Raw genomic sequence first — 25,357 nt, 5'->3', positions numbered from 1 at the left:
TGACTTTTTCATTGTCCATTTTGTGTTTTATAACAGCAAAAGCTCAAGGAAGAGAGGGAGGCTAAACGGGCTCGGCTGGATGGCAGGCATGATTACTTACTAGATATTGTTGCCTCCTTTGTGGATCTGGATAAAGCAGAAGTAGAAGATGCTATTCTTGATGGTAACCAGGTAATCTGATGAGTTTGAAAGTGAAACTCATAGGATACTTTAGAACTGATATTACCATTAAATACTTGGTGAGATAGTTGTCAGGCTTTGTGTCAGAGATTACTCAAGTCTTCTCACTGAAAAAATATTTTTCAGCATTTTGTAATTAAGTTGAACAAAAGGATCCTTACCTCCAGGATCTACTCTAAAAATATTGATTTTTAAATTGATTGAAGTTTCTGCTTTCCAATGGTTATAGATAGTATGGTAAAACCTGTGACTCTATTTAATAGTGGAACCACAGTGTGAAGTCTCCCAGCTGAATGTACAGCACATATAGATTCAAGAGTCCTGTCCACATCAGGTTGCAAGTTGTTGTTTCCATAAGGCTGCCACCGGCATTTGTGATCGAGTTTGCCATCTAGTTTAGCAAATTGAAATAGGTGGAAACTACTTAATAAAATAGAATGGATTATGTGATCTGACTGACTACATGAGGGCTAATGGAGCGGGTAAACAGTTCCAAATTCACATATTGAGGAAACAATAGTTGATGGTAAGCATTACAGTGGAGATACATTATGTGATTTGAAAAGATATCATTGGGGTTTTTTTTAAACATAATGAGTCAGCAAGTAGATCTTTTTTTACTTCCTGACACTAAAGAAAACATGGTTGTGGTTTTTTGTTGGTTTGGGTTTTTTTTGTTGTTCTCTTGTATTCTCTTTCCATCTCCATACCTTCAATTTATACATTCCCATTTCAGTGCTAATATTGTTGAGAAAATGAAGAAAATCCACTAGAAGACTACCAGACAGAGAGGGACATAAGGCATGGGGAGTATGAGATGAGGGAGAAGAAGACATTGAGTGCAGTTCTTGAAGGGTAGTTACAAAGATGACAGAGCTGAACTATTCCCAGTGGTTGCAGATTATAAGAACAAAGACAAAGCCACAACTTGCAAAACGACCATTAAGAGACTCTTCTTCACTAGGAGTGTAATGCAGTATGGGAATATGTTACTTCATGTCAGTTGTGGAGTTTCAGTCCTTGAGGTTTCTGAGACTCAGCCTAGGCAAATCTCTAGATAACCTGAGCTGTTGTTGATAATACAAGAGGCTGGCCTTGAGATCTCCCAGAGGTCTCTTGCAACATTTCTATGACTCCATGTGATTGACCAAATAAGCTGTGTAGAACACTGTTGTACATGTCAGAAAGAAGAATTTGTTTCAGCCCTTGTGCATTCTGTCTCTAAACGGCTTTCTTGGCAAACTGTATTGCCTGAGAATAGCTGTTAGATGAAGAAAATATTGGCAGCTGCTATACTTGGAAAGAGAAAAATGTAATAGTTGTTTTGACCTCATCTTGGAGGGCTCAGCCAAGATTTTTTGGAATAACAGTTTGTCATCTTGGTGAAACTGAGGCCTGTTATTAATGGAAGAGGGATAATTGTGGCTTTCATCCTGCTGCTGATCTTTTAGCCTTTTTTACTGCACTAGGAAGCACAAATGGGATGAGCAAATATTTCTGAAGATGAACTTGAAGAAGCCTTTTCTGCAGAAGATAGCTATATAGTTAGGGACTACATGAAACGGTGACAGATCTAGAAAAATAATGGATTAGGCCAGACTTTCCAGTATGCTGATACCTGGATCAGCATACTAGAATAGAGCAATTAAGTTTCTTCCTCAGCCTGTATGGCCTGTATATGAGATCTGTGGAGTGCACTACTAATACATACTTCAATGATGCTTGATGGCAGTCTTGAATTCATGGAGAACTGTGAAATTGTCTGGAGGCTTAAAATGCAAACAAATAAAGACTTCCTCTGTTGCTATGATATGAATCACAGAATCATTAACGTTGGAAAAGACCTCCAAGATCAAGTCCAACCTTTGGCTGAACACTGCCTTGTTAAATAAACCGTAGCACTAGTGCCACATCCAGTTGTTATAGAATAGTTGCAGCTGTTTGCTTTCTGCTTTGAGTTAGTTAGCTGAATGGCAGTAAGAACAGTGTGGTGAGGTACTTCAGTGAGGTGCCACTGTGCTTCAGTAAATGAAGAAGTGTCCTGTGCCCTCAGGTTGAGATAATGCACAGTGTGTCCAGTAAGTAGTTTCACTAAACTGAAACATGGCCTGGCTGTATTTAATTGTGTTCAGCATGAAAATATTGAAACATTTCAATTAAGTAGGTGTGTGTTGCTAAAGGAAAAGGCAACCCAATTATTTTTTGAGGAGTAGTAATTGGACCTGGTATAACTTTAGTGTTGAATAATGATAAAGTGATGAGCATTTGTCAGACCTTTATTAAAAATCTAAGCAAGTTAAACTTTTCATAGTGGGAATGCTATGCATTATGTTCTCAATATGCTTTCAAACAGATAGAGCGCATTGACAGATTCCTGGCCGCTGGAGGTCTGCGTCATCTGATGTTCTACTATCAAGAGGTGGAAGTAATGGATACAGGTAAAGCAACTTAGGTTCTCCTGCAATATGTTATAGTTGTGCTGAGCAAATATGCAAGGAAAAAGCAAACAGTATAAATTGTATAAAGTAAAGTTTGGTCACACTGGGGAATCTATCCCTGTTTAGGAAATGAAGACTGATGAAATTATTGAAGCTTATTAGTGCACTTCTGCATATTGCTAGGGTGAAGCAGCACGGTGCTTCCTTGTGAGCTCAGCAAATCTTGTCTGGGGGGCTGGGAAAAGTTTTTTGATAGTTAAGAGATGACTTTCACACAAGGTGAGCAGTGATAGATGCTCTGCCCCCTCCCCTCCAATCATACCACCAGTTGGTCCTAGAAGCTGTCCGCATTTCTTGGCACACAACCGTCCATCCAGGTGATCCTGTTACATGAGAAATGCCTGCATGAGGCCCTCATTGTGGGTAGAAGAGCTGTTATCCCAGAAGTGTCTTCTGCGCATGTCCCTTTCCCCAGTGCACCTGTGTTACCACTGTTACGACCCGTCCCAGGAAAAGGAGAGGGGCGTGTATCAGTAATTCCCTTGGGGTGGATTAGAGTGAAACGACACTGAATAATTGATGTCTGAAAACATATACTGGCAAGGTTTATTTTAACAATTCTGTATCAACAGCTATGCTAGCATTTTGGGTGTTGTCATATAACAATGTGACATAGAGATAACCTTTGGGGGGGGGAGAAAATGCATAGGGGAGAGAAAGACAGGATAAGAGTAAGGGAGAGTAAGGAAAAAGAAAGGATGAGAGTGAGAAAGAAGCGTATATAGTCACCGCCTACTGGATCCAGCGATGCAGCTTGGCAATCTTGAGAGTGGTGGTCTTGCAATCTTGAGAGTGGCAATCTTGCAGGTGGTGGGGGAGAAGGAAAAGCCCAAAACCCCAAAGTCACTAGTCAGTTTATATACCCTCAGCATGCTTTTACACCTTCCCTGAGGTGGGGAGTTGTTTTCTTCTTGCCTTTTCAGGGCTTCACACTTTCAGCACTGGAGGGAGGGAGGGGCCTGATTGCTCATCAGAGGTATAATGCAAGTTAAAACTTGGCTCTTTACTGGAGGGAGGGATGGGCCCAACTGTCCATCCGAAATGCAAGTCAAAAGCCTGCAAAAGTCTCCTAGAATGCATAAATCATTAACCATTTCAGTCTCTGACACCACGCTTCTGGGGGAAGCCTTCTTCTCACTTCCCTGGAGGCAGCTCAGGTCCCCTGTGACAAGGACATCCTCCCTTTGCCCATGGCTTTTGTCCCAGAGCCTCCAGTGCTGCTGCTGTTGGGACTAAGTCCTTTGTGACCTTTCAAAGCATGTGACTTGTGGGAGTTCACCCCACTTGGTTACCCTGGATGTACATGAAGAGCCTTGTAAGCATATCTGTGTGTATTTGTATAAATGTGTTTATACATATGTAAGCATATACCAAGATGAATGTACTTATGTATTTATAATATTATATGTATTTATACTTCATGTATTTTCAGTATATATGTATGTATATACCTAAAAGGGAAGAAAAGACTGTTTAATATAATACAAGCAATTTTAATAAAAAAAGTTTAAATGCACAGAGAAATAAAATTAAACGAAAATACAAACTCAGCAGCTAATTTAGAAATCTGAACCAGTTTTAACATGCCTGAGCAGAAGTGGTGAAAGTATGATGGAGAGAGTGTGAGACAAGGGTCAAAACATAGAAATCTAATGAGAATTGCCCTTGCCCACCCTCAAACCACTCAGATACCCTACAGTATGATTGTGGTAGCCTTTGGTCTTTAGGAAGTGATGCTAAATGCAGGTAACATGGCAAGCGCTAGAAGAAACCACAAAAAAACCCCAAACAATTCTCAGCAATGTGTGCATTGGGTGAATAAGTGAAAGTCCCTAAAAGATCATACACACAAGAGGAAAAACGATGAAATGACTGTGAAGGAGAAGACAGTGGGATGAAGTGAATGGATTGGAAGCTGCCTTTGTCCACAGCTACAAGTATAGAGTTACTTGTAGTACCAACACAGTGTACAACTTCTGCTATATGTTTTTCCTTTGTAGGTGGAACAGAGTTTTCAAAATAATTGTTTGTGCTGATTGTTTAGGGATGTGGTTCACAGACTGGAAAAGCAAAAATTAAAATTATGGTGATGCTTACTAATCAGGAAAGCTAAGTGAATTTTTGTGGTGTTACATGCATCTTGTTGGCGAGGGCAGTTATTACAGCCACCTCAAATACAAGCTGGTTTTCTGTCCCTGATGTGGATCAGCAAACACTTCTGCTAAGGCAGAGGGTGATCCCATGAAGGGTGCCTGATATTTTGTGTGGCCTCATTCTCCTTATTTCCACAAGCATGCTATTTCTTCCCCCCCCCCCATGTTAGACTTATGTTTACATGTTTTTAAGGAATGACACTTGATAATGGCTCCTTTAAGGTAAATTACATTACTGCATTTCCTGATTTTTCTCTACTTTTTCATTTTTAAGCAATAGGGCATTATCTGCAACTGCATGATAGAGCCATGTAAGAGGATCTTGAGCTTGGACCCTTTGCTTAAAAGTAATAGAAAACAAGTAAATGAATAGAAATGAAAGGCTTTTGATGTGAGAATATCAACACTAGATGAAATAGTTCTTACTGTGCTGTGAAGACTCCAAATGCTCTCTACTGTCTGTGGATAGTTTCATGAGGTGCCTCCAGGGGACTGGGACTCAGAGATGCGCAAATAATGATTGAACTGTTTGTGTAGAAACCTTTTCTTTGAATAAATAATCACTGGGCTAACTATTTTTTTTTTTTTTTTTTGAATCTATAGAGCACTTTGGCCTTCCAGGAACAGGAATGAACTCCCATTTGACAAAGAAGAAGAAACTTAAAGTATTTGTGACGGAGGGAAAAGAAATTGCTTTAACTGGTGTGTGCATTTTCTTCATTAGATCTAGTCTTTCTAAACCCATAACAACTGAGAATATCTATCAGGTAAGAGTTGGTGACTGATGATCTCTGTACATAATCTTGTTTAAGATACATTTTCACCTTAGAGTATTTGCTCTCAGCACATAATTTGACAGCTGTTGACATGGAGGAATGAACAAAAGGACACAATTAGACTAAATGAAACACAGAACAATAAAGGAGTGGAATGGAAAAAAAGACATTATCTTGTGGCAGTAACTTGAAGTGTGTCATTGATAAGAAGAAATAATGCTAAAGAAGAAAATTTAAGACACTTCAGAATGACAGAGTAATTAGTCAATACCTAAATAATAAGATGATAAATTTCAATAATTTCTAGCAAATCCATTAGAAAAACATATAAAAATTATTTTACTTTTGAGAGCATATGTGTAAATTATAGATAAACAAGTATTTACTGGTGAAAGACTCCTTGTGTTTCTTTTACAGGAAGTAAATTTTAATATGATGAATATAGGTCGAGATGGCTTATTAAAAAGTGTCGAGCAGTTGATTTCAGAAATCTTCATTCCAGCCTTAAAGACTACGGGTTGTGGCTGGGTTGAAGTTGGTGAACCTCAACAAGTTTCCGATATTAAGCAGAACTTCCTTCATGCCCTTGAAGCGTTTGTTAGTGTGCTATCAGGAACTCAGCAAAGTCTGTTGGAAAAGGTAGTATATTCATGTGGCAAATAGAAGTTGAACTAGCTGTAGAACTTCTTTGGCTCTGCAGCTTTTGAATTAACTGCTGTTGTAGATTACTTATTAAAATTGCTTTTTTTTTTTAAACTGGAGAAAAAACCAGCACCTTTGTTTGTTGTCATCAGAAACTTGTTATACTCTGATCTGTGGCGTTAACACTTCTGCAGATGCTTCTGTTCTTGTTTGTTCTGTGGCCAGTTCTTTAGAGCTACTAACTTCTTGACTCTTCATGGCTGTGGTCACTCTTAAACAGAAAATGATTTATGTATGACAAACTGCTGTTTTAACTGTTGGTTCCTATGCAGCTTTTTTGAAGGAAAGGGCATGACAGCACAGCTTCCAGGTGAGTGAATTCTCCAGATTCCAGAATGTAGTTCTGGCTCAAACCAGTTTAATATAGCTTGAACTGGGAAAAGGAAGTGAGATACAACAAGTAGAGCAAGCGGTTACTTTTTAAAGTTCCTGGATTATTTGTCATGAATTTTTCAGCATTTCATTTTTTTTTTTTAACTTGTGCTTTAGGTCAGTCTGAAGAAATGTGAAACATACAACCTGAAAACTCTAAGAGGACCTTCAGATTACCTGATGGTTGCTAACAGCACAGATGCTCTTGAAAAAATAGAAGTCTGCATGAATGGATGGACCAAACAAATTGAACAGGTGATACACTGGACAAATGTGAAATATGACAACATCTGCATATTGGCAGATGAGTTTAATTCTATTGGTGTTATAGCTACCTTTCTACAAATTTAGATGTTATCCATCTCTTTATTTTAAAATACTGTTGATATATTTCATGTGCTTTTGCTTCTCAATGAGAATATTATTGAGAGCTTTTCCATCTACTAGTAAATAGAGCATACATGTCTTTGGAAGCTTAGTCCACTGTCTCTGATAATCACCTGTGGCTGAAGTGAAAAACAGTGGTTCCCAGTGGATTTAATGAGGGAAAAAGGAACACAATAATTGAGTGAACACTATTCTCAGTGGTCACAACTGTACTTTGAAACATGCTTTGTGGGTTATTTGCAGAAAATGTTGTTGTCTATAACAGTGTTCTTGGAACGCAAGGAACAGTATTTCCTATTCAACTTGGAAATAAAAGGCCAAGCAAAATTAAGTCTCTTGTGTGAGGTGGTGGCAGAGTTAGATAATTTATCAGGAGAAGTTAATATTGGGAGTTAAATATTGAATTAATCTGTGCTATCCATGCAGATAAAAAATTTTGACATCACTCACTGACATCACTCACTAACATTACTGCATAATGAAAGGTTCTTGCAGAAAATGACCAGGTGAGAAAGGAAGCTGATGACCTTGGACCACGAGCAGAGCTTGATTACTGGAAAAAGAAATTGTCAAAATTCGACTACCTTGTGGAGCAGCTGAAGAGCCCAGATGTGAAGACAGTGCTTGGAGTACTCACTGCTGCTAAATCCAAACTGCTGAAGGTTTTTATTTTACATTATGACAGATGCAGAGACTAAAAATGCTCTTTATACCCTAGTTCATTTGACGATGTTTGTAACAATGCTGGTGGGGAAAACATTGAAGCATCTTTGGCTTTTGTTTTCTTTGTACTTCTCTATTCTTCAGCTTGAGTAGATAAAGTTTAATCTAGTCTAATTTATGGGAGAAGAATGGGATTCCTCTTTGTCTAGAGGCTGATAATGTACTGCATCCTCATGGCTCAACAGAAATAATGAAAGAAAACTACCCCTTCTGTTTTTTTAAACATTTTTTTCATGTTGTTACAGTGCTTGTGGGATCATGGCCCTGAAATTAGCTCAGCTGGTTAGAGTGTGGTGCTAATAACACCGGGGTTGTGGGTTCAATCCCTGCATGGGCCATTCACTTAAGAGCTGGACTTGATGATCCTTGTGGGTCCTTTCCAACTCAGAATATTCTGTGAAATTTCTGTGAAATAACTTCTTACATTGACATAACAAAGTTAAAGACCCATCACAAACAGAAAAATAAATAAACCAAAAAACCTTGGCTCATCAAAACGAGATTTGAAACAAATACATAGTGACATATTCATCATTCATATATTTTACAGCAGTTTGACTGGACACTACTACTGACAACTTCTTGAGCTGAATGGCCTAAACTAACTGTATGTTCAAAACCGAGTTACTAATGCAAAATAAGAACCTGTTCCTTATCTTGGGTGAACAGATATAACTCTGAAGTAACAGATCTGTGCTTTCAGACGTGTTTAAAAGCTAATGACACAACACAATGATCTCAAAACATTTTTTTCTGAAATCTCTGTTGGTTTTTTTTTTTTTTCAACTTTATATTCTTAGAAGTGGCGAGCATTGGATATTCGCATCACAGATGCAGCAAATGAAGCTAAAGATAATGTGAAGTATCTATATTCTCTGGAAAAATATTATGAACCGTTATACAATAGTGATCCTGTAAGCAGAACTTTAAATTCTTAACATAAATGTCTTGAGAGAACCAACATGAATGTGTGCTATAAGATTGACTTGGAAATGACACAGAGAAAATTTTAGATATGCATCCCCAGTTTCAGATTTTGTGCAGTTAAGGTGAAAGTAGCCTAATGGGAATTTCTGGCTACAAAATAAAGTACTTGTTACTTATACCACAGTATATATAAGGCTTTTGATCTGATGACGAAACTGGATTCTGTGCTATGGGAGAAAGTGAAATCTTTAAAGAAATAAACAAACCTACAAAAAACCTGGTTTACTTTGTGCTCCCAGTGTGGGTTTTTACCAAGGAGGAAGTGGTGCCTGCTTCAGAGATGTTTAGTTTTGAAATGGTGTGGTACTTGGGGTGAAAACCACATAGGCATGGATTGTAAACCCTTTCATTTATTGATATTTACTTGTAAAATTTTGAGAACCAGTTTGTCAATAGAGTAAATAGAGCACTGTCATTGATTTGGAAATTCAGACACGATGAAGAGATGTCTGTAAAACCTTTGGCCCATTCATAGGCTGAAGACAGGACTGCTAGGCTTTTGAAATGGTGCTTTTCTTCAAAATATTTAGTAAAAGGCATTTCTCTTGTACACAAGACTTACTGAAAACCACAAAGGGTATGGAGAATTAAAATGTGTGTGGTGGGTTAACCTTGTCTATGCACCATGGACTTTCTCAATCTTCTTCATTAGGATGGGATAAGAATATGGTATGAAAAAGCTCATGGATTTTTCAAAGACAGAGGCATCACTTACCTATTATAATTATGGGCAAAACAGACTTGACTGGGGGAAAAGTGTCTTTATTGATAGTGAAAATACATTTGGGAAGCGACAAAAGTCAGAAATTAAAACCACATTTCCACACCCCTAGGAATCTTCCTTTAACTCCCTCTCTCTCTTCCTCCTCCCTCCAAGTGGTGCAGGGGAAGAGAGGGCTGTGGTCAGCCTGTAACGGCTTCTTTTTGCTGCTTGTATTCCTCTAAAAGTTTTCCTTGCTGTGGTGTGGGTCCTTCCCCCAGGCCGCAGGGAAACACCTGTCCCACAGGAGACTGTCCCAGGCTGCAGGGCCATCCTTGCTGGGGTCTCTCCTCCCTTCCTGCCTTCTTCCCGCTCTGCCCTCGGGGCTCACAGGGCTGTTTCTCATCTGATTCCCCTCCCTCAGCCCTGGCTGCTGGGGCAGCGTTTTGCCCTCCCTTGCCCAGGCTTTTCCTGGGGCTCTCCTCCGCCTGCGCTGGGGCTGCTGGAACAGCTGGAACCAGGGTTGTCTGTCTCCATACAGGGGCTGCCCAAGCTGCCAGCCCTGGGACTCCTACACCCGAAAGAGTGGGCTACAAGATCACCTCCTCCCAGGCACGTCACCTATTGTATATCATTTTATATTATCTAAGCATCAGTGCTATAGGAAAGTTGTTCTTCACAATTCCTTTATTCAAATAAGCATCATGAGGCTTAATGCTATTTCTGGACTCTCTTTACATGCCAACTTACATCAAGTTTAGCAATGGAGCATGCAAACATACTTTTTTTATGAAAAAAGGGGTTCTTTTGAAGAGACCTTTGCCTCCATCAAATATCACTCACATCACTCACTGATCAGAATTCTTGCAGCCAAGACTCAGAATTAAGTTGTAGAGCTTGTGGAGCGAAGTAGGATAGGCAGCTCTGCAGGAGAGGCCTACTGAGACAGAAACAGAACCATTCTGAAGGCCATGTTTAGAACACTCCTGCATTTGCTAATTAGGTGTTGAGCTAATGTGTGGTAACAGAGGTACTGAGCAGACTGTGTGTTTCTTTCCAGGTGTCCATGGTGGATGCTATTCCAGGACTCATAAATACAATTAAAATGATTCAGAGTATCTCTCAGTATTACAACACATCTGAAAAGATCTCTTCACTGTTTGTGAAGGTAGGTGCTGAGCCTGAAAGGAAATCTTCATGGATAGTTTTCTGTGTTGTTCCTTGAGTGAGAGAGAAAACGCAAAGGGACCAAGCAACTGGAGAGGCAACACATCAGTCAATTTAATGCTGCTTTTTGAATGTATAGAGACTTGGAAACAGTGATAAACTACTTCAAATTTAGGACTTATTTTACTGCCTGTAATTTGGAGTTGTAAGAACTTTTTCAGACTTAAATCTCACCCCTCATGTGAATAGATGGAGTAACTTTTTGTTACGGGTTTTACTTGTTATGAACTGGGTTTTTTTGTGGACCCAATTATATTAAATTCACATTGCCCTTAAACCTCTATATGTTTGCATAAAGAAGGAAATGGAGTTGTAAGGGCAACCTATTCTTTAAAGTCTATAGTCTTATGGGCCCTTGATTTTACCTTTGCTTTCAGAAAAGGCAAAGTCTTAAGACTTTGTAACCCTCAATGTCATTTCAAGTTTAGTACAATGTGTTTAGGTTTAGGATAAGCATAGATAATCAGCATTTTGATGGTGTCACATTCTGGAGGCTAGGTGTTGCAAGGAGGATTGTCAGTTAATGGGGCTGGTATTTCGTATTACTTTTTTTCAGCCTTTAGACTGGTGGAGTCAGAGGAGTGTGGTGAGACTGAGAGAATGGCAAGATCTGCTTTGTCTTGAAATATTTTTTTTTTCACAAAGTTAAAACTGCTTTTAGGTGACCAATCAGATGATCACAGCTTGTAAATCTTACATTGCAAACAATGATACAACCACTATCTGGAATCAACCTCAGGAGAGAGTTATGGAAAAGCTACAAGCAGCTATTAGACTTAAACAGGTAGGTGGGAAGAGCATATGGAAAACAGAATATAAGGGGATATTTAGGAGGACCTGAATAGGAAAACTTTTTTTTATATGTGGAAGCAATATATTAGTGAAGGAACATGAAGCAACTGAAAAATATCCTTTGGAATTGGAATGTTTATATTAGAACTAACAGGGAATTTAGTCTGGTCTCTGTTGATGTTCTGGAAGCAGAATGTTGATGTTCAGTCTAGCTTAACTATGCTTTTTATAAGAGCATTGTTTGGGTTTTCATGCCTGTATTTCTCTAGAAAGTTTTTTCTCACAGTTTTGGAGGAATATGCAACAGAAATGAAACCAGAGGGAGTTATTGAACTGGATGTGTTCCAAAGACATGTGGACAAGTATGCATTTAGAAAGGGCAATTTACTGAACTGAGAAGAATTCAGCTGTTCAGTTTGTGTGGACTTGTTAGGAAGATAGCCTTTATTTTTTTTTAATACGCTTCTGTGACCATTTTGGAATTTTATTTTTCTTTCTTCCCTTTAAAGCACAGTATATTATAGGATAATTCAGCTTGGAAGGGTCCTCAGCAGATATCTAGTTAAACCTTTGGCCCAAAGCAAAAGCAGGGGTGGCTATGAGATCAAACGTGGTTGCCCAGTCCCTTATCCAGTCCTGTGTTGAAGTTCTTCAAGGAGGGAGAGACTGCACAGCCTTTCTTGGCAACGTTGCACTGTTTGATTGTCCTTAGGGTGAAAGATTCTCTCCTCACATCCCATCAGAACATCATCTGTTTCAGTTTGTGTCCTTTCCCTCTTCGCTTCTGCCCATGCATTACTGTGAAGAAGAGCCTGCCTCTGTCTTTTTGATAACCTCCCTTTACATATCGGGAGCTTCATATTAGGCTTTCTCCATTATTATTTTTTATTCCTTAAGATACGTTGGAAGATTAGAACTTTATCCCAACAACTTCTGAAGCAACAAATCTTGCATACTTCTAGCACACTTTAGTGTAAACTTTTATGACATCTTACCATCAGCAATGAGTACTAAATTTATATATTTCTATAAATATACATCAAATTATTCAGTTGCTGCATTAAAATATGTTGAAAGATTAGTTTTTTTTATTTGAGTCTCATCAGTTCCAGAAGCTTGCAGAAAATGAATAGATTAAAACATGAAATTTTAATCAGTAACAACTTCGGAAAGTGTGAACCCTTTGTATTGATATCTCCAAGTGTGGTTTTTCATACATAAATGTGATAAAAATAATGAACACTATATTATAAAGAAAACTACTATTGAAAGAAACCATTTCAAGCAAATCTGTTGACTGTTTGACTTTGGGAAGAATATAATTTTAACATGTTTGGAGTAAGGTTTGTGCCCAGTTAAGAAAGCAGAATGGAAACTGGAAGCTGCTATGGAGCAACATTCTAACGTTAGAAGGGCTTTTGTTCTTGAAAGTGACTTTTGAATCATGATTACTCAGTAAACAATCAGCACACAATTATTTTCAGTCTCTGAAAACTGAAATTTGTGTTGTCATCTTGGTTATCCAGTAAACACATCAAGCCCTGCTATAAAATAGAGTGAATAGAATTTCACGCCAGCTGAGGAAGTGTAAAAATACATATTTGTGTAGTTCATTCATTTGATGAAATGTGTTACTGGGTTCGTTTTCAGAGACAAATTCTATTACTGTCTTTATGGTGTTCATGATTGTTTGTTGATGAAACTTCTACTTGCTATCAAGTTAGGATAATACCTGTCTGTGTAAATTTTGTTCTAGCTAAAGACAATGCCTTTTGTTATATGCTTGACATTTTTCTTTTAAATTCTTTATTTTAAGGAGTATCAAAATTGCTTTCACAAGATAAAAGAAAATTTGGAACAAAATCCAGCTGAAAGACAATTTGATTTTAGTGAGATATATATATTTGGAAAATTTGAAACCTTTCATCGTCGTCTGATAAAGATAATAGATATTTTCAATACTATGAAAACCTACTCAGTTCTACAGGAATCTAAGATAGAGGGATTGGAAGGAATGATCACAAAATATGAGGTACACAGTAAATTTTGGATGTCATGTCAGTCTAACTTGAACCTTAAAAAATAAATAATTATGAACATGAGAAATGGTTATCAAGAGAAAAATTAACTCTGAAATTGTGCTTAAATTACTGGGTAATAGCAATTTAAATATGTGATTGCTGGGGAAGTGAACAGACAAGGTGAAAAAGGTCCAACTCAACATGTGAAAGAGGTATGCTAAAATCAAAGTTGATTGAAAAAAGCAGTAAGATGGGGGGACTTTGTAACAGGGGTAATTGGAGTCATGGTTTCATGCTATGATCAGGAGAAAAATTGAGAAGTTCAACATTTCGAATGTTAGGCTAGCTGGGACCAGAATTGCAGACTGTCTTCATTTTTACCCATTATTCTAGGAGTAGCTGATCAGTGTCTGCCACTGAGGCTGGCTCCATTGCCATGCTGGTTGATGCTGCAAATTTTCCTTGCAGCTTGGGATTAAAGCAGCCACATTTCTGTGCTGCATAAATACAAACAAATAGAACTTTGATTTCTTGAAAGAAGTAATGAAAAGAGAACTAAAACAAATAACATTCCCCTCCCCAAAAAAAAACAACCAAAAACTTGGACTCTTAGATTTAATTTGTTTCACTAGAGAAATAGTGAGCTCAATTCCAGCAAAAGAGATTATTAAGTTTACTTAAAACCTGTATTCTAGGTCTAGATCTAGAGTACAGTCATCAACTTTGTGTTTTATGAGGGAAGAATGTTTTAATTCACAAATGACTATTTTTAGTGTGTGGGAGAAAGAGAAAGGACTTACCTGATTTACACTGGAAAACTCTTCAAGTTTAGGCTTTTTTCTTTTGTAACAGTAAAATCTCTTTTCTTGTTAGCATTACTATGCAGTTTTCTGATCCTTTTTTTTTATAGAAGCGAGACTTGAACATCAAGGAGCTCTTCTAAGAATATAGATGTGCTAAATCATGTTCTTTTCTTCCTTCTTTCTGACATGACTTTCTTTTCTAACAAGTAGAGTCTTCCCTGCTTTTACTGAACGTGAGTTAGCTTACTTTATTGTGTATCTTTTTCAGTGCAGCATCATAATTGTGGCACCTTTAAATATTAGAATAAATCAGAAGTATTCAATGTGTGGACGTTGTAGATTGCTTTTAGAGATCACATGTGATGCAGTGGCAGTACAGGCAAATGTGGCATTCTAGTTTGCTTTACCCTGTCCTTTGCCTTTTTGTTATGTCCATGAATCAATCACTTTGCTTTAGTTAAATAACTACACGGTAAAATCTGAGCATTCCATGACCCTTCCTAATTCGATTTACTCCCTCTTGTAGTTCTCAGGTTTTGATTCATTGAATACATCCTTCACAGTAGCCAGTTTTCTGCTTTGTTCTCTTCTGTAGTCTTCTGAGAGTTAACCAGGGCACAGCTGAAAGCATAACTTGGTCCAAGAGTTTTCCATGTGGGCAGGACAGGTGTGGACTGGTCTGAATTTTGCTTCCAAGAGCTGCTCTCTAAAGCTGTGCCGCCATGCTTCTCAGCAACTCAGGTAGCTGAGAATTTCCAGATCATGCAATGAAGGTACTATTTTGATAGGCTGGAACACAGGAATCTCATTTATTTGAGGCATTTGTATTTGAAAAGCTGCCTGTGACCATTAGCCCAGGTTGTGCTGCAGTCTGCAAACTCTGTACAGATACACCTCATTATCCATGGCAGCACCCAAACCTGAAGTAAAAACTTTGTGTGAAACCCAGCTACTCTGAAGTCAGTTTCTTTTGGGGAGGAGGATAAAGGGAAATTATATATGTTTAGGTAAAAAATGTTACATAGAATGTTCTGGATAGTATGTATAAAGGGCAGAAAAGTGATCATACTTTTTTTTTAACAGTGACAAAATTGAGGTACTAAAGTATTTGACGCAGACCATAACTATAGTTATGTGACCTGAAAATTTTTAGGAAGTTCTTATTTTGCAGTTCTTATCCATATCTAGGATTTGGTTGTTGTTAGAGGAAAATATGGACTTTTTATTTACAGCAATGCAGTAAAACTTAAGTTCAGTTGACTTATGATAAAATGGTGAAAGTCTGCTTTGCTGAGAATATGCTGAGCTTTGTGGTTGTACTGTGGTGAACTACTAGGATGCTGAACAGTAGTTAATCATTAGAAATCCTTTGACTGTGTGTACAGCTCAAGGGAGATGCTGATTAAGAGGTACTTTCATTTGAGTGGACAGCAGCTGTGTAAGAGAAGCCAGGAATACTAAGTTCTGGGCTGGAGATGTGCTGCATCTTACTGTGACTTTTGAATAGTCTGTTTATCTATGAAATCAGTTGTTTTAATGACATGGAAAATAATAATGTGAAAATATTTTTCTGTGTTGAACTTTGTTAACTTTTAAATAGAAATCAACATCTGCATGAGAGAATGTTTTAATAGGTAACAAATGTCTTTGATGAAAAGTTAGAGTCTGAATTTTCTGTTGTTTCTAATTGACTTCAAACAGAAGTAAATAATAGAATGAAATTCATATAACCATTACACCAACTTGTTTCCTGCAAATATATCATTCAAGTGGTTTGCTTATATTGTTCAGCAAATACTGACAGCAAATAGCAAAGGTAAAATATGAGTGTGCACATCCAGCTGTGCTAAATATTTTGGTGTGGTAAGTCTCTTTGATAAGAAAAAAATTTATAATAATTTTCTTTTTCTGTGAAACTGTTTAGAGCATTGTTGACAACATGAAGAATAAGCATTACAATTTTTTGGATCAACGGAAGACTGATTTTGACCAAGACTATGAAGAGTTTTGCAGAGAGATAAATGATCTTCATGTAGGTTTTATGATTCAAATACAAATTTAATTTACTGATAAATCCTTATGAAAACCAAAATATCTGTGAGTTACCACCAAACAAATTATGCAAATCTCAAAGTTTATATTTTGGAATTGAAAAATTATTCTAATGTATTTCCACTTTAAAGCTTCCTTTTATTGTCTTTCAGACTAGTTTCATGGAATAGGCCATTGAGGGCCTCCAACGAAAGGATTTTTCATTAGTGTATGCTAGCAAGAGTAACATGAAAATGGGTGATTTCACTGAGTGAATGGGAACATATTACAAATAAGTCAGATAATTAACTTTCCCATAATTTTGAAATCACAAGCTGGTGGAAGGAAAGGGTATCTGTAGAAAAAATATAAATTAAATGGGTGTCTTGCTTTGGCTGCCAGAGAGGTAAGCAAGCATTCTTTGAGGCCTCTCAGCATGGTGAAACATTGGGTACAAAAGCTTTTATTTGTTGCACAGCTACAGAGGGAACAAGGAAAGAAAATGCCTCAAAAACTGACTGTGTTTTGTCTAATTATTGTGGGAAGAAAGAAAGGGAAAATTAATACTTATTGAGAATAGTTTCACATAAAAAAATTAGCTTCTAATATATTGCATAATAAATCCTGTCAAATAATGCCTGGCATATTTGATGTTTGTGCCTTATGGACTTCTCTGATGTAGAATTATTTGCTCTTCTTCAGGATCAATTAAGGATTTTCATGGACATCACCTTGGAAAATATTTTGAACACTCAAAGGGCACTGAGTATGTTGCAGAAATTTGAAAGGTACTATGTCCTGTCTAGATTGCTAAAACTCTGCCAGGCAATGAAAATGAGACATTGAGGATGGTGGAAAGTGAGGGGAGCGGAGCAGGAGGCATCTCCTTAAATATGAACAAAACCAACTCAACCTCTTGTCACTCAACTCTTCAGCTCTGTTGAAGGTTACCTTTTCAGTAGTTTGCATGAATAACAGCCATATTTTTTTGTATCAGAAAATTAGAACTGTAAGTGGACTTTGAAGTTCATCTTTCAAAATTAGCATCAGTACAGGAATACTTTGTGTCTGTTAGCATATTTGCCTTAGCTTTGTGCTTGAACAATGACATTAATTTGTTACCACAGTCCTGCTAGGAGAGAGGAAAATGCTTCTGTTAGGAAACAGTGAAATTTGTCTTGATAAATTAACATTGTTGAAAAGCAACCTTGCTCTTTATTCTGTCAGTTCTTTTATTATGATGTGTTTAATGGAATAGACTGCTAGTGGTGAATTGGTTACAGTTTGCTGCACATAATTTCAGCCCAGTGTTTGAAAACAGTGACAAAACAGAAAATGTGTAGGCTTACTTGGAAACTTTTATCATCTGGTGTAAATCTTGGTTGTTTGGAATCAGGTTGTACCAGCATTTGTTCAAGCTGAAAACTGCTGCTAAAGTAGTTATAGAGTTATAAAGTAGTTATAAAGGAGCATGCAGGGGAATCTGGAACAACGACTTGGACAGGGGCACTCTGTGCTGGGTCAGGAACTGGCTCAAGGGCCGGGCCCAGAGAGTGCTGGTGAACGGAGCTGCATCCAATTGGCGACCGGTCACCAGTGGTGTTCCCCAGGGGTCAGTGCTGGGCCCAGTCCTTTTTAACATCTTTATCGATGATTTAGATGAGGGGATTGAGTCCATCATCAGCAAATTTGCTGATGACACCAAATTGGGAGGGAGTGTTGACCTGCCGGAAGGCAGGAGGGCTCTGCAGAGGGATCTGGATAGACTGGAGAGATGGGCTGACTCCAATGGAATGAAGTTCAACAAGGCCAAGTGCCGGGTCCTGCACTTTGGCCACAACAACCCCCTGCAGCGCTATAGGCTGGGCACAGAGTGGCTGGAGAGCAGCCAGGCGGAAAGGGACCTGGGGGTGCTGATCGACAGGAGGCCGAACATGAGCCAGCAGTGTGCCCAGGTGGCCAAGAAGGCCAATGGCATCCTGGCCTGCATCAAGAACAGTGTGGCCAGCAGGAGCAGGGAAGTGATCCTTCCCCTGTACTCTGCATTGGTGAGGCCACACCTGGAGTATTGTGTTCAGCTCTGGGCCCCTCAGTTCAGGAAGGATATTGAGGTGCTGGAGCGGGTCCAAAGAAGAGCAACGAGGCTGGTGAAGGGACTGGAGCATAAGTCCTATGAGGAGAGGCTGAGAGAGCTGGGGTTGTTCAGTCTGGAGAAGAGAAGGCTTAGAGGCGACCTCATCACTCTCTTCAACTACCTGAAGGGAGGTTATAGCCAGGTGGGGGTTGGTCTCTTCTCCCAGGCAACCAACAATAGGACAAGGGGACATGGGCTCAAGCTCTGCCAGGGGAGGTTTAGGTTAGATGTTAGGAAGAAATTCTTTACAGAGAGGGTTATCAGGCATTGGAACGACCTACCCAGAGAGGTGGTGGATTCACCATCCCTGGAGGTTTTTAAAAAGAGATTGGACGTGGCCCTTAGTGCCATGATATAGTAATTGGAGTTGGATCAGGGGTTGGACTTGATGATCTTGGAGGTCTTTTCCAACCCAATCTATTCTATGATTCTATGACTATATTTTCCAGCCATGCATTAGAAGATTTCAGAAGGGTTGAAAGAATTTTTTTCATGATTGTTATTTTTCTGAGCAGATTACAAATTCCAAATCTTGGCATTGATGAAAAGTATCAGAAAACATTTCAAAACTACGGCCATGACATCGAAACAGTCTGTAAGATCTACAGCAGGCACAAGCAGGACCCTCCACTGGCCCGTAATCTGCCTCCAATAGCTGGTAAGATCTTGTGGGCACGCCATCTATTCCATAGGATCCAAGAGCCCATGGAGACTTTCCAAAGGCGCCCAACAGTTCTGCAAACACCAGACGGCAAGCGCATAATCCGCAACTACAACAAAGTAGCAAAAGTTCTTATGAAATTTGAAGTGATTTACCACAGGGAATGGCTTCAGCAGGTAAGAGAGTTGATTTTGATTAGGATGTTAAAAAAAAAAAAAATCCCCCAAACCCCAAAAGGTGGTGGATTTTTTTGTTGGTACAGTAATAACATCCTACTTTACAGACCAGATTGGATTCCCATCATTTCAGGCCTTAGTGAAATGTTGGGTTACAGCAGTGTGAAGGAATGTCTGGTTAATAGCAGTAGTCAGATGTGCTAAACTTTAGCCTTAGGATGACTCTTAAGTGACAGATGGAATAAGAAAAGGTACTTTATAAGAAAGTGTTCCTATTAAGAAATAGGGCCTGTAGCACTTGTAGCTGAATTTAGGAACAACTGAAAGACCTTCATTATAACTAAGAAGTTAGAAAGTAAAATATTTATTATGGAAATGTCTAACGAACATTCAGTGGTAGGCTTAGCTGCCTCTCCGTCTCTGCCATGTTCTTCTGACTCTGATACAAGATCATCGTGTGTGGGGCGAAGAGTGTTCTGACACATTCTGTGCCTTGATGGAGCTGTCAAGCACATTTGCCTTTCATCTTTTGCAAAGTGACTATAACATCCAAGGCACCTGAACTGGTACCTTTCTTTATGAGGTCTGAGTAATCAGTGATTCAATCATTATCTGTGCTAAAAGTAACTGTCTGTTTTTTCTAATAGCAGAATCAAATCATGCTTGACAGCCATATAAATTTGCTAAGCCTGTTGCAACAATATACTCATTAGGTGGGAAAAAAAGTGGGATCCCAATTTCAAATTTTGAAACGTACACATGTGGAAATATATGAAAAGTATATCCACTTTAACATCAATTCACTTGTCTACCAGGTACGGCAGGAAAACGTGACTATTGATCAGTAGTCTTGCCTCTCGAGGAAACGAGAGTGCAGACGGGTGTGGACGTGAGTGTCACAGAACACAAGGTGGAGCTCCTGCTCTACTCCTGAACAAAAGGAAAACGAGAGGGGGAGAAGTGTCCTGTAGGGAACACAAATGGAACAGAAATAGGGCGGTAGCACCTCCTATTTTTTATTCTTCCATACAGTGTACATAGTTAAGTGAAGTGGCACTTTCTGATATTTCCAAACATTTTCCCCTCCTTTTGTCTGTTTGTTACTGGATTACCTTGTTTATCCAGGTTTTTGTTGTTGTTATTGTTTTTTAAATAGCATAAGATTTAAGGCCGTTATTTTTGTGCTATAGCAAATGATGTTCAACTTGGACGTATTAAAATAATACAATACCTAGTGTGAAAGTTACTATAATTCTTCAGCAGTGTAAGATTCATACCTTCAATGTACCCTTTATTTCCATTACCAATTTCTGGTACCTTAATGATGTAAATTACCTGAGGAAAAAATGCATAAACAGGAGAGGAAGAACTGATAGTGGAAATAATGAGTCTGAAGTCCAAAAAAGAGTGCAGCAAGATTTTCTCTTGAACTTTGCAGAAAAAATTGAGCTTCTGTCTAAGGGAGTTGTGCTTTTTTTTCTGAGACTAGTGGGTAGAGCGTGAAAACTTCACTGACAAAACATGGTTACATGATTTCTTGAAAAATGCTGTGTAAAATGTCTTGATAATACATAATACTGCTGAAATAAGCAGTGTAGTCAACTGTAGTTTAGACATTGAAAGGCAGTGTGAATTTTTAAAAGGCAGTGCGAATTTTCTGTGTTCCATAAAAAAAAGAAAGTACACTGAAAGATATCAATGGGTTTTGAAACTATTGCCTAAAACCAAGCTCCATTTCAATGTAATGTGATACATGAAATTTGAGGCGTGAATAAAGAACAATAAAATTACGTAGCCAAAAGGATAGTAGGAAGATAGGAATAGCAGCAGAGTTTTTAGTGTAGGAAAGATTTCCTTGCCTAAGGCAGGACTTCTTCCCGCTATCAGCTAAATTTTTCATGTGTCATGGTCTTATGAATGCTCTCCCTTCTCACATAGAGAACAAATGGTATTCTAACATTTAAATAAGGCAGTTAAACCAATTGCATGATTAGACTTTCCTTTTAAGGATTAAAATCCCCAAACTATAATAAACATTAATTTTTATCTTTTAAAAGATTTGCTTAGAGGTTGGATATAATTAGGAGTGCCATTAAAATTGGAGTGTGGTTTATCTGTTAGGTAATGGAAAACAAACGAAAGGAGAAATGGGGATAATTTTATTCGAAAGATATATGAAGAAGTTATCCAAGAACACTTCAGTTCATTTAGAAGGTTGAGTGCAGCCTCACTGTAGAATGTGTAATAAGTTCTAAGGAGATGAGAGTTCAGATTTAAGATAGTTGAAGAAAGAAAGTTTGTAGCTCTGATTTGGTTTTGGACTGTGGAATGCAGCTTATGATATCCAAGAACAAATGAAAAAATATCTGTCAGATGAAGATCAGTTATGTTGTTAAGCATTTGGGTACATATAGATTGTGTTAATAAGTTTTTGTTGTGGATTCATACCATATCAATCCCTATTGTCAACCATACTGGATTTTATTATCTACCAAAGTGATATTTATGTCCAGACCAAAGTATTTTGTTATAGTGACTTGTCTGATCATGAATGATGACTTTGTTTCCTGCAGATTGAATTAATTAAAAGAGGACTTCAGGCAACTCTCTTGGTAAAAGCTCCAGAAACAGGAGAATTATTTGTGAATTTTGACCCTCAAATATTAACTTTAATCAGAGAAACAGATTGCATGGCTCACATGTGCCTTGAGATACCACCATTTGCAAGTATTATTCAACATCAGAGAGACTGGTATAAGAAGATTGTCAACAATTTGCACGTGGGTTTATTTTAGTTATTTTTATGTATGTGTAGCATACACTAAGATGTCTAGGTTCTATACATATGGAGGAGGAAAAATGAAGATCTCAGCTATTATGCAATAAGAAAACATTGACAAATCTATTTTTTCATTTGTGTGACTGTCCTGAGGGACTTTAAAAAAGAATTTCTGGCCTTCATGCTCTCTGTGAAGTCACTTCTCAGATGCATGTATTTAGGGAAGCTCTGCAGAGTTTGGGAGAGAGATGAGGATGGGGAGGAAAGGGGGCTTACAAGATGCCTCATGCTGTTACCTGCTTTCTAAATGATAAGCAATTTATCTCTCATCCAATAGTGAAGTCAACACTGGACAGACTTTGTTTTGAGAGGATAGCTGGGAGGAAGGAACAGTAAAGGTAAACAATAAAAGTTTAAAACATCCAGCAAGGAGCAGCTTTGTTCTGGCACCAGTATTTTTCACAGATGTCTGTGAAATAGTTTAAAAAAGAGAAGCCAAAACTTCCCTTTCTCTCGTGTTTTAAATCCTTTGGATCATTTTGTCTGCTTATGAACAGAAGGTTCTTGATGACTCTAGATGGAAATTCAAAGATAGGTGTCCAGAAAACTATTATTTTAAAGGATTACTTGATTATGAAATGAAAAAAAAATCATATTAAGTCAAAAAGTTATTGCAAAACATGTGAAACCAGATCAGCGGGTTAAAGATGCATTAGAAAGTGAATGTTATATTGAAGTTCTGGTAAGGCTGGTCTTATTAGAACTGCTGAAAATTCACTTAGGTGTACTTTTTTAATTGGGCTTTTTCTTTTCTGTAACACCTGCTTAGAGACTGAAATTTGCAACCTTTTTCTATCTCATGATTTAAGCCCAATAGGCAGCCAAGCATCACACAGGTGCTCTGTTACTCCCCTCAGTGGGATGGGGGAGACAATTTGAAGGTTAAAAGAGAAAACGTGTAAATTGAGATAAAGACAGTTTAATAGGGAAGGCAAAAGCTGCATGCACAAGGAAAGCAAAATAAGGAATTAATTTACTAATTCCCGTTGGCAGACTGGTGTTTAACCATCTCCGGGAAACAAGGCGATATCACAGCTACTTGGAAAAGCAAACACCATAGCTCTGAATGTCCCACTCCCTCCTTCTTTCCCCAGCTTTTATTTTTAAGCATGATGCCGTAAGTATGAGATATCCCTTAAGTCAGTTGGGGTCAGCTGTCCTGACTGTGTTCCTTTCCAACTTCTGGTGTGTCCCCAGTCACCAACAGGGTAGTGTGAGAAGCAGAAAAGGCCTCAATGCTGTCCAAGCACCGTTCAGCAATAGCCGAAACATCAGTGTGTTATCAGCACTGTTTTGGTAACAAATGTAAAACATGGCATCATGTGAGCCACTGTGAAAGATATTGACTCCATCTCAACCAAAGCCAGTGCAATCAATCTACAAAGACTAATTTTTATGTGAAGTAATACTTGCACTAATATAAAGAGCAACAAAGAGTAAACTTCTGCCAAAAAATTATGAAAACCTTTCCTAAACAACTAATTATCGTTTCCTAAGAATTTCAGTAATGTACATCCTGATGAACTGTCTTAGTTTAAGTTCTCACAAATATGTGTATGTGAAAAGATTCCAAACAGTGTATATTAACTAATGTTTTTATTATCTGTTTATTTCAGGTGATGCTGGCAGAATACAAAAGAATTAAACTGAAAATACAACACCCTATTGAACAACTGATGGTTCCTCGATTAGCAAATGTAGATGATGCTATCCAACCAGGTCTAATGTTACTGACCTGGACATCCTTGAATATTGAGAAATACATTAATACAGTTTTTTACAAGCTAGGTAGGTCATTTTAACCTCTCCTGTAGTGCAGCAAACCTCTATTTTATAACACCATCTTCTTCTTGTCTCACATGTTTGTCAAATTTTTACCAACATGGGTGGGATGGCTCTTAGGATTATACAAAGCATAAAGTAGTGTGCAAAAGGTCCTTTGCATTCTGAATTCAAGGAATTATAGCTACTTTTTAAAAGAGCTCCTGGGTTTCAGGCTTTTTCTAGTCTTGCCTTTTTGTTTCTATAATGTACAAAACAATTTCTCACGGAATAATACCTCAACTCAGTTGGCACTGTCGTTGCTCAACAGCATTTCATATTAATCTTTTGGTTTTTTAACATCTTTAAAAAGATGTTTTTATCTTTAAAACTAATGCACACTTGGACAGCAGCTTTAGGAAACAGGTAAACTTGTAGTCTTTTCGAAAGATTTATCACAGGTTTGCACTGAGATGTGTATTGTTGCTTAAGATACCAGATTCCTTTTGTTTCAGCTTAATTACTAGATCAAACAGGTTTTGTTTTTTGAAATTACATAAGCAGTTAGAGCAGGAATTTTCTTTAGTTGAAATGGCAAATTAAAATGCATTTTGGATGCTAACCTGACATTATGCTCAATTTAATTTTGAATAATACAAGTAGTTTGAGTCTGGAACAGGGACCTTTCTGCTATTTCAATTTCAGCATTGAGAGCATATTGCTATTAAACTGTGAAAATTCTAGTGATTGGTTTTTGTTAACTATTATTTGGCTTCTAATGTTTGTTTGAAGCATAGAGATTTTGCTTCCCAAAAGTTTCTGTTGCTAGTAGGTTCTCCAAGTGATAACTAGTTCAAGCTATAGGACAAGATGAAATATTCTTAGCCCTCAATTAAATGTATTTGTATTTGAAATACATATACTTTAAAATTATTCATATATATTTGTATAATAAAATAATTACAAGTATATTAAATAATATATAATGATATAATATATTACATTTATATACTATTATAATTATCTTTAGCATATAGATAGCATATACTAGGTAAGCATATGTTATGCAAAAAGACAATTATGATTTCTGTAGTGAAGCTCACCATAAAAGTATAGATGTTTGAAGTAAACTGGTTAAGGTGTAGAATTTGTATAGAATTGAGTATGGTAGTTTATTGAAGTAAAAATTTAAACAGGACTCTAGAAAGACTATTTTTTCAAACTTTTAAGCTTGCCTTGAATCTTCTGTTTGCTTCAAAAGCTGGGCTGGAGTTATTGCTTGATCGAGTGAATGACTTGGTTGAATTTCGTATTGATGCTGTCCTTCAAGAAATGAATAGAGTGCCACTCTGTAAGTTGCCAGAAGAGGAACCACTGAGCTGTGAGGAATTTCTCCAAAAGACTAAGGTCATTAGAAAAAACTTTCATAGAGAA

The 25,357-nt window shown here is 37.8% G+C and overlaps 1 protein-coding gene across 9 annotated transcripts in view; it reads left to right on the top strand.

Annotated features, from left to right (window-relative positions):
- DNAH5 (dynein axonemal heavy chain 5) overlaps positions 1-25,357 on the top strand; it is a 114,710-nt gene that overhangs the window by 4,464 nt on the left and 84,889 nt on the right. For 5 of the 9 annotated variants that reach the window (XM_027663769.1, XM_027663770.1, XM_027663766.1 and 2 more), the window contains exons 2-17: positions 37-171; positions 2,534-2,618; positions 5,435-5,598; positions 6,025-6,246; positions 6,799-6,936; positions 7,554-7,730; positions 8,592-8,705; positions 10,539-10,646; positions 11,367-11,489; positions 13,314-13,529; positions 16,246-16,353; positions 17,055-17,140; positions 19,002-19,323; positions 21,897-22,103; positions 23,779-23,950; positions 25,185-25,330. In XM_027663769.1, the coding sequence (XP_027519570.1) occupies positions 37-171; positions 2,534-2,618; positions 5,435-5,598; positions 6,025-6,246; positions 6,799-6,936; positions 7,554-7,730; positions 8,592-8,705; positions 10,539-10,646; positions 11,367-11,489; positions 13,314-13,529; positions 16,246-16,353; positions 17,055-17,140; positions 19,002-19,323; positions 21,897-22,103; positions 23,779-23,950; positions 25,185-25,330 (2,523 nt within the window). Of the gene's footprint in view, positions 1-36; positions 172-2,533; positions 2,619-5,434; positions 5,599-6,024; positions 6,247-6,798; positions 6,937-7,553; positions 7,731-8,591; positions 8,706-10,538; positions 10,647-11,350; positions 11,490-13,313; positions 13,530-14,451; positions 14,555-16,245; positions 16,354-17,054; positions 17,141-19,001; positions 19,324-21,896; positions 22,104-23,778; positions 23,951-25,184; positions 25,331-25,357 lie in introns of those variants that run through there. The other 4 variants (XM_027663771.1, XM_027663768.1, XM_027663772.1 and 1 more) reach the window with 4 other exon arrangements.

Source organism: Corapipo altera, unplaced genomic scaffold (assembly GCF_003945725.1).
Source record: "Corapipo altera isolate COAL_440 unplaced genomic scaffold, ASM394572v1 73, whole genome shotgun sequence".
Lineage (NCBI taxonomy): Eukaryota > Metazoa > Chordata > Aves > Passeriformes > Pipridae > Corapipo > Corapipo altera.
Note: the sequence above shows the minus strand (reverse complement) of the source record. Positions and strands in the feature narration are given on the sequence as shown.